Source organism: Nothobranchius furzeri, chromosome 14, assembly GCF_043380555.1.
Source record: "Nothobranchius furzeri strain GRZ-AD chromosome 14, NfurGRZ-RIMD1, whole genome shotgun sequence".
NCBI classification, from domain to species: domain Eukaryota; kingdom Metazoa; phylum Chordata; class Actinopteri; order Cyprinodontiformes; family Nothobranchiidae; genus Nothobranchius; species Nothobranchius furzeri.
The window spans coordinates 55,153,177-55,163,325 of NC_091754.1; the positions used below are offsets into that span (position 1 = coordinate 55,153,177).

General features: G+C 40.3%; 1 protein-coding gene across 1 annotated transcript; it reads right to left on the reverse strand.

The window, feature by feature from the left end:
- Positions 1–907: 907 nt before the first annotated feature.
- On the reverse strand, positions 908–10,149 carry LOC139062597 (uncharacterized; the record flags this gene model as incomplete). Its single annotated transcript, XM_070543870.1, is given in 5 exon segments — positions 908–2,309; positions 5,755–5,847; positions 5,939–6,094; positions 6,170–7,180; positions 8,134–10,149. Coding segments are annotated over 4 exon segments (1,578 nt in total). The 3' UTR covers positions 908–1,985.

Below are 10,149 nucleotides of genomic sequence, written 5' to 3' on the forward strand. Positions count from 1 at the left end.
CACACAACACCTAAAAAATGTTCACAAATTAAATCATCATAGGAGAGGTCATTCCAGCAAATACATTCCAAGGTCAAACTGTGCGATGCCCAGGGTCAGATTTAGGACTGAAGAAGATCCGGGGCTTAACACACACACACGCACGCATGCGCGCACACACACGTGACACGCACTAGTCAACATCATATATGTCTTGCACTGAAAAAAGTGTTTCTTTGAAAAAACTTGAAAAAACCATGTCAACTGGTAACACACAGTTGAATCAAGTTTGTTCAAAGTGAACTATAAAGTTTGATTAAAGTAAGATTTTCATTTAGATTTCTTTAAAATTTTAAGCTCATTAAAATTATCCCAACTCCTTTGGTCCAACTTAAAAATGACAAGTTAATTGAAATTACCAAACTACCTTGGTGTAACTTAAAAATTTCAAGTTCATTGAAATTATCCTAACTCCTTTGTCCAACTTAAAAATTTTAAGTTTATTGAAATTATCTTAACTCCTTTGGTCCAATTTATAAATTTCAAGTTAATTGAAATTACCCAACTACTTCGGTCCAACTTAAAAATTCACAAAAAATCAACTCTATATATATTAAAAAAACTCTTTGAAAGAACTTGAAGAAACCATGTCAACTGGTAACACACAATCTAATTAAGTTTGTTCAAAATGAAATACAAGGTGTGACTAAAGTTAGAATTTCATTCTGATTACATTGAAATTTGAAGCTCATTTTAACTACTTGGTCTAACTTGACTAAATCAACTCTATTTTCTACTACATTGTTTTTACTTTACAGTGTAAAACTACAAATTAAACAATGTGCGCTTGTTCCTACATAAAATTTTGCCTTCTAACTTTGTAAAAATAAGTACAAAATACATGAAATGTTATAGAAAATACAATACGCAAAATGTAACAAAATTTAATACAAATGCTCTCACAGTTTAACAACACAATGACTTCACATAGTGAATTGCATATAACATCAAAAAGCCAGACATTAAAACTGAATTGTAAACATTTTGGGGAATACCATTGAAGGAAGATAAATGTAATAGCTCGTTATTTTCAGCTGGCTCTGAACAAATCTAACACAGTACAAAAATGACTGAACAATACCTATATCACAAGGAAATTCCAGTGCCTGAGGGTGTACTGCAACTCTCAGTTCTGTCTTTGCTTCAATACACCTGAATAAAATGGCTGAAAAACCTCAGTATGCAGTTCAGGAATCCATAGCCCTGTTAATGACCAGATTATTTGATTCAGGTGTGTTGAAGCAGAGACACAATTAAACGTTGCCGTATACTGGCACTCGAAAACTAGAATTGCTAAACACGGGTTTAAAAAGTCAGCTGATGTACCATCAATGGTGCCCTTTTAATTTGAACCATAGGCAAAACTCATTTCACTGAAACCTACATGCAATCCAAAATCCATGGCTGAACCAGAATCAAAACCAAGATGCAGCAAAAGAACAAATCTAAACTGAAGTGCATATAAAAAACAGAGTAGATGACACTTGGCTTTAAAGGGATTTTCCAATCCTAAGTAAAACTTTGGTAAATGAGAAAAAAAAACATTCTGTAACAGCCCAGTTTTTCTCCTGTTTTAGCAGCAGTCTATTTGCTTCGTTTTAGCCCAAAAACAATATAAATTAATTTTAACAAAAGCATTTCATTCCCCTTTACCTTTATTGTTTTATGCTCAACTAAAGTAAACTGTCTGTTGCCAGATCAGGAGAATGACTGGACTGGTTACAGAATGTTTTTTCCCCTCACTTATCTAAGTATTACTTAGAATTGGAAAATCCTAGAAATTCTATTTTCAAATTACTTCACCGTCAGTGAACAATCAAGGCTTAGATTATAGTTTCTGCACCATGCTGGGAAAAAAGACAGCTACAAACAACATACCTGTGCTACAGGTACATTTTGGAAAAGGAAATGGCAAAAACTGATCTTGTGGTTGCAAACCACCAATATTAATTCATATTTAGCAGTTTCACATACAGGTTCTGCACCTTTGGAGACATCTTTTGAGGTTCCAGCTCCATTATAATTTTCTGCAACACCTCAAATGTAAAGCGAAGGACCTTTGGATAAGCCAGATTAAGAATGTAGATCAAACCTAACAGGAGTGCACATGCTGTTCCAACTGAGGACAGTCTATCAAGAACCTCTACTCCTTCGATTACAATCCCAATGTCCTCAGGAGGCCCTTGAAGTTCATCTCCCTCGGACCGGATGACATACACAGCCATCGTGACGTCTTCCAGGTCTTTTTGCATCTCTGCTCTGTGACTGTCCTGCAAAACAACACAAAAGTCTGTCAGCTGGCACATTTAGCTTATCATGGCTGGAATCGTCCCTGTACCGAATTTTATTTTTATATTAATCCTTCAACAAAATTTCAATGGATATTTCCTTAGACCAGGGATTCCCAAAGTGTGGTGCGCGCACCCCGTGTAATGGCTGCGGAGCTCAGAGAAGTCTGTCATATGTCACCATTAGCGTAGCCAGAAACTCATTTGTGGGTGGGCCTAAGAAAAAGTAAGTGGGCACAATAAATGTAATTGAAAACAAGTATATTTTTGCGCGTGTGTGTGTCCTCCACATGTGCCCTAGCTTCATAATAACAATGCGCCGAGCTTCAGCACTCTGGCCTGCGCACGCCGATATGTTCCATATTTGATCATTTTTAACGATGTTGGAGGAATCTGAAGGTGAGTCATTCTGGCAGATTGTAATTAACATCCCGTCTCATGCAGGTGTTCTGACATTGTAAACACCGCGGTCAAGTGACCCAGTCACATAACCAACATGGACGAAGTGCCGCTCACCGTTGACATCCCGGTGAATCACACTGTTGAGAAGAAGGGGACTAGCACGGTACCGATACGCACAACGGGACGCAAAAAATCTGCATTTACTGTTGTGCTTGGCTGCCATGCTAATGGACAGAAACTGCCACCTATGGTGATTTTTAAGAGAAAGACTCTGCCTAAAGAGAAATTTCCAGCTGGAGTCATCGTCAAGGCTAACGAAAAGGGCTGGATGGATGAGGACAAAATGAAAGAGTGGCTGAATGAGGTGTATGTGAAGAGACCAGGCGGTTTTTTTCCACACGTCACCGTCCCTGTTGATCTATGACTCCATGCGCGCTCATCTCACGGACGATGTGAAAAAACGGGTAAAGCAAATTAACTCGGAGCTCGCTGTTATTCCAGGAGGCTTGACAAAGGAACTCCAACCGCTGGACATTGGCGTGAACAGGGCGTTCAAAGTAAGGCTACGAGCCTGGATTTGATGATTAATTACTGGTAATAGCGCTCAAATAAAGCACAACCAAACTCATATTTGCTCCCACTGCCTTTTTTAATAAAACACAATTCAAATCACACTATTTTCTTAGGCCTTTTAATAACAAACATATGATTTTGTTCATGTGGAAAGTTTATGTGGTTAAATCTACCAACTAAACACATTCTGAACTTCAACACAGCGCATAAGGGGATGTGAATCTTCCGTTTTGTTTTGCTGTGCCAGGTTGGAGGGAATTAAGGTTATTTAAGTGGTTCAGAGTTTTAAAAAAAAACAGTAGATATGTTTCACAAGGTGCTGCTAGTTATGTTAAATCTTACTTCTGATTTTACTATTTAAAACAATAATAATCAACTTCTTCATGTTTGCTCAGAGATGTACAGAGCTGTTGTCCTTCGGGAGTGCTGCAGGAGGACACACAGGGATATATGGGGGTTGGATGAGGAAAACGAAATAAAGCAAAACTGTTTTGTGATCAGTTTAATTTGACATGAACACGACAAACACGCTTCCTTGACAATCTTTGTGAGTAAAAAAAACGTGTAGAAATAAAAACGAACATGTGATATTAGAGAAATAGCGGGCAAGCGGTGTTGATGCATGATTGCGCATGCGCCGTGAGCAGTTCTGGTACTTTTTGGGTCTCAGCCGCTTGCTGCACCACTTCAACCGTGCAATCGTGAGCTCGCACGGACTTCTGGCGTGTTATTTTGCTCGTCCCTCGTGAGGATATCGCAAAGTTGAAGCGGCGCTGCGAGCAGCTGCGACCCAATAAGTATCAGAACCGCTCACGACGCATGCGCAATCATGCATCAACACTGCTCGCCCGCTATTTCCCTAATAACACACGCTGTTCGTTTTTATTTCTACACGTTTTTTATTCACAAAGATTGTCAAGAAAGCGTGTTTGTCTTGTTCATGTCAAATTAAACTGATCACAAATCACAGATTTACTTTCTTTATTTCGTTTTACTCATCCAACCCCCATAAATCCCTGTGTCCTCCTGCAGCACTCCCGGTGTACGACCGGCTTTAGTAGGAGGGAGACCCGCAATTATCGCTTTGTCACGCGTGTCTCATTGAAAATGAATGGAGGAGAGGCGAAGTTGCCTCCCGAGTGTCGAGCCCATTAGAAGAGCACGAGCCGTCAGCGCACGCAATGAGGAAGTGCACGTGCGCTCTAAACCAGGTCTGAACCAGGACTAGACCAGTAATGGGCTCGACACACAGGAGGCGACAAACGACCGCGATCAGCGAAATTTGTCGCTGTCGCTTTTATTACCTGTCACACGGGAGGCGATCCGCGGCAGCGGCAAAGCCGTCTACGCGTTCTGTTCCATGGCGAAATCGAAACTTCCGTTGTTTTGCTTGGCTGTGTCAGGTTGGAGGGAATTAAGGTTATTTAAGCGGTTCAGAGTTAATAAAGTGGTAGATATGATGTTTCACAAGGTGCTGCTAGAGTTATGTGAAATCTTACTTCTGATTTTAATATATAAACATAATAATAATCAACTTCTCCATCATGTTTGCTCGGAGGTGTACGGAGCATCCTGTCCGCTCATTGGTCAGTGAATGAAACCTCCGTTGATTGGTCCTCGTCCGAGCGACAGCGATGAAAAGTTGAAAATGTTTCAACTTTCTGGGATCGTGTCGCTGGATCGTCCGTGCACGACACGTGCACGAGTGCAAACTTTCACATGCACGTTTTTCGCTTGGTAGGAGAGAGACCCGCGATTATCGCTTTTTCGCACATGTCTCATTGAAAATGAATGGAGGAGAGGCGATGTCGCCTCCCGTGTGTCGAGCCCATAAAGTGAAGCATGCTTTTGGCTGTTATAATTTTCACAATGTCTGGTTTGCACTGATATGTTCCGAGTCCCGAACCCGCACAGATGTTTTACCGGTACGTTTTACCGTGCCCACGCCCGCACCCTATAACCTGGTGCGCCTTTTGTATGTGTTAAATACCAAAAAGACACGTAACTGAAGCTGCGCCTTATGGTCGTGAAACTACGGTATTTTCTTTTAAAAGAACCGCAGTCTGCGCACAAAGTAAAAAAAAAAAAACATCAACCTTTGTTGTTTTCTTCCGTGATATCCCACGCTATCCTCAATGCTGTCCCCCTGTTTACCTGCCTTCCTTCCCCCCGCCTGCTGTCTCCGCCCATGGCCCGATTCCTCAGACAGCAATCTGAACACAACTGGACCGAGACCGGCCGAGTGATGCTGGGCCAAAGTGAGCTGATCTGATCCTTGTGTGAAAGCGCTATGAGGCTGCCACGTCTGGTAATTTTTGGTATTTTAGTAAAACTTAATTTTCTACCAAATATTGTCCTTGTGGTGCCCAAAAGGACAATAGTTCTAAGCTAAACACTTTATACACACAATCATTCAGAACATTTTTATTTACCCGTTTAAAGATTTACTTACCGTGTATTCTTTGATGAAAGCATTTCCATCCTCTCCAAGGAAAGGGACGAGGGCTTTCAGGACACACTCTCTTTTTTTGTTGACGTCTTCGGTCTAGTTTTGAGAGATACAATGTAATAAGAAACAAAGCCAACATTGTGTTTTTCTTTGGTTACTCATCATTGGTCTCCTGAATTTAGTTCACCTGGTCAAAGATTTGTGTCAGCCCAGATATCTTCTCCCTGGTTGATCCTCCTCTTGAGCGAATGGCGGTCATCAATTTGGTGGAGTACTTGTCAAGTTGGGAAAAAAACTTCTGCTCTAGGGGAAGAGCTACAAGCCTCTGGAACTCTGCATTGATCTGCAAGAAAAACATAAAAGCTTTAATATATAAAGCCTCTGTCAACGATTAAATTAAATAACAATGTCTTCTTACCTCGCGTTGATCAAAAAGAGCCGGCCATCGACCCTTAAAATCCTGGATTCTTGGCTCACCGTCCACCACCTCTTGTCGCCTGTATGCAAAAGTGCGTGCCATTTTGTCTGCAATGACCCGGTCATTGTGTCTTATTTTCACTTCAGTCAGAAGTGAAAGTCTTTCCTGTTCAAGGGATTCGGAAGTGTCCCCAGTTGGCAAAGATGGATAAAAGTTAGCTTCTGCCCTTTTAGGCCTTTTTACGTTTCTGCCAGAAGATCCTTCTGTAACTTTGGACTTCATGGAGTTAACAGCTACCTCTGGGCACCCGTGCAGTCTGAGCTGGGTTCTAAGATTTCCCATTTTGTACTTGAGCCTCTGCTTCCATCCGTACCATCCATTTGAGGATCCAGGTTCCTTCAAACACGGATGTTTTTTGATTAAAGCTTCTGCCACTGCAACAAAGTGTTCATCACATGGATAAGCTTTGTACTTGAAGATTTCTTCAGATACTTTGTTCAGAATGTCAGATTTGGTTCTTGTGCTGAGATACACCAATTTGGAGGATGATTTGTATTCAGCATTTCCCCTTTCAAGCACAAGCTCGGTGTCATACGAAAATTGTGGAATAGGAAACACCGCCGGCCACTGCACGCTTCGAAATGACAGTTTTGGAGGAGAAGGGAGTATGTTTGTGTTGTTTGATGCCTGTAAAGAGCAATCAACAGCATCAAAAGTGGCACAAGCTGATGAAACATCATCAGTAAGTGTGATTATGAGTGGAACAACTTCCTGTTGAACCACCTTGATTGTTCCCAAATCCTGCAGTTCAGAGGTTGCGTTTAGATTGAAGAACTCATTTCCAAAATCTTGGTCCATGTATTGCAGGCGAATTTCTGTTGTGATTCCAAAGGTGTTCTTTACGACATTGACAAGTTCTAATAAAGACTGGGGTATACCATTTGGAAGAATCAATTTTTCCACATTGTTTTCGCCCAAGATGACTTTAAGTCTTGCTGCACCCATGGTAATCTGAAAAACAAACAATTGGCATGAGTCTCTACTTCATGTTCTTAAGGACAAAAAAAAAAGTACATGTAAAGCTTAGGGTTAAATACCCCGTTCTGAAATTAGCATCAAAATATCTAAAAACAAATTGGCCGTAAAATGTGATCTGATATTCTAAGCAACAACAATAATCAGTCTGCCTTAAAATACCACACATAGAATTATGTGTTTTCAAACTAAAATAATGCATTAAGTAAACATTCAGAGTGCACGTGGAAAAAGTATGTGAACAATAAATAGTTGAAGCTCCTTTGACAGCAATAACTGTTCAATAATGCTCAATGAGGAGAAGAATCCAAGCATCAGCTAAAGACTGAAAGAAATCAATGGGATGTGCCAACAACCCTTTTAGCACATATTCTTTGGACAAATGGAACCAGAATTGAGTTGTTGAAAGAACTACCCAACACTGCGTGGAGAAAAAGAGGCTCAGTACAGCAACATCCGAAACTCATCCCTACTGAGAAGTATGGTGGTGGGGCATCGTGGTTGAGGCTGCTTTGCTGCGTCAGGGCCTGGGGGGGATTGCTCTCATGGAAGAAAAGATGAATTCCTAAGGTCTGATCTGAACTACAGGAAACATTTGGTTGAACTTCTTACTGCCAAAAGAGGTTCAATCCGCTATTAAATCCAAGGGTTTACAAGCTTTTTCCACCTCCACTGTTAATGTTTACATGGTGTGTTCAATAAAAAAATAAAAACAAAATTATTTTCGTGGTTTTAGTTTCAGCAGACTGTCTATTGTTGGGACTTTGATGAAGATCAGATCACATTTTAGGACCACAACGGGCAGAAATCCATGAAACTCCACAGGGTTCACAAACCTTTTCCTGCAACTGTATATAAAGATTCTTTAACTAGTTAATATGACACAAATATTCCAATTACAAGCATTGCATACACATCATTCTCCTCACCCTTTAAACATGAATGTATCTTTTTAAAGTGACAAGGCGCATTCCTCCAATTCTGTAGTCAACAAGGGGGTATCTGTCAAGCAGTTCTTTAGGCTCCAGAACTTCTACTTCCTTGTTTGGAGAACATTTTAGATCATATGATCTAAAATGTTCAATGTACCACACACTGAGCTTTTTGACAACAAACAGAGGGTTGTTGTGAAGAATGACCATGTGGATAATCTCACAAAACTCTGGTAGTCCTCCCAGCGAGCCATGGACCAGGATCATTCCACATTTGTAAAGAAGTCCATTGTGTGTCACACTTTCAGCAAAGGCAACGGTCTCTACATTTACAGACTTTTGTTTAAGAGCGCTTACAATGTCCTTGTTCAGAATGTCCGTTTGAACGTTGGTGACAGTGGAAACTTCCAATGAAGGTTTCAAAACCTTGCAGGACTGTAGGTGGTGAGCCATCTGTAGCTGGTGTTTTTCTGCAAGCGTGAGCAACACATTTTTGAAGCATCTGACGTTCCTTGCAACTCTCTTAAAAAAGCTGTGCTTTGACTCAAAGCGCATTGTCCAGAGGGCAACAAGTGGTCCATACTGACGTATCAAGTGCGGATAGTGCTCAAGGAAGTGATGCTTGGGCTTAAGTTCACAGTCAGTAAAGACCTCTTGGAATTTGACCCTGTGCTCTGAAATCTTAAAATCAAGATATGCAACGGACTCTTCTGTCTGAACTGGACAAACTATTATTTCAACAATGTCCTTTAAGTCCAAAAGAACTTGCCAAGCTGGCTCCTCACAAGGAACACTTTGCCCTAACAACAAGGGAAGAAATCGAAGCAAACTCCAGTTCTCATGGGCATTGCCGCCCACAGTCTTTTTTGATGCAAAACTCTGAGCAACAGGGTGAGGTCTGTTAGTTTTGTCACTCCATTTGAAGTTGAATGATGATATTGCTTCATTCAAAGCAACTAGTGTGACATATTTTTTTTTAATGAAAACTCCAAGGCAAAGGGCAATTTCAAAAGGAACTATGCCCTCAAAAACATCATGGGCAAGGTCCGGTGGAAATCCTTTGGTTAGATCAAAATACAACAGTTCTGACAAGACACAATTTGACTTGACACCATAACAACTGGATATTTCAGTTCCTTCAAGACTTTTTAGGTGATCTGAATGAATATTTTTGTCTCTTAATGTAAATGTTCCTCTGTTAACCTCAGTTGTTTGATATTGAGAGGATTTTGCAGTGCAAAAGCGACAAATGTAGTCTCCAGTAAAATTCTCTACAAACCCAGCAATACCATGTGCAGCGAGGTTGTCAGCCACTACACATTGAAGGGTTCCTTTGAGGGTTTTACCTAACTTTGGAACATACAAACCACTCTGTTCCAAAAACAGAAGATCTCTTATTAGAGGCTCTAAGACTTTTGCATAACTGTAAGACTTTAGATCATTGCTCTTAATTAAAGCTGCCAAGTAAATAGACGACAATGCAGAGTTACAACCGGGGAGCAAATTACCGAGAGTCCAATACAATCCACAAATTTTGTGCTTTCTTTTAGATGTCCCAAGGGGATTGCATATCTCAAAATCATCAATGTATAATATTAATGAAATGCTTTCCTCGTTTGAGAGAACTTTTTCTTTGAATATGGCACCATCAAAAAATGACTTGTAAATGCCTTCTCCTGAGTCTTTATGTAATGTTTGTATATGCTCTGTTTGACTCAGTATTGCTTCACAGTCCAAGATTTCCTGTAGAGTCTTTAAAATTGAAATATACTGAAATGACTTTCCATTTTTTTTATCAAGAAAATATTCTAACGGTTCAACTACACCAAAATGTCTTCTATAATAAGCCTTTCGCCTCCAAACACTGGAGAGGGGCCCTTTTTTCCTTATTGCCTTTTTAACAGGGTTTTTGTCACAAACTGCACTTGCTAAATTTTCCACAAGTAAATGGTCAAAAGGACAGTTATTCTGTTGAAGTATTTGCACAACTGTATTCTTAGTAACTGGTACACA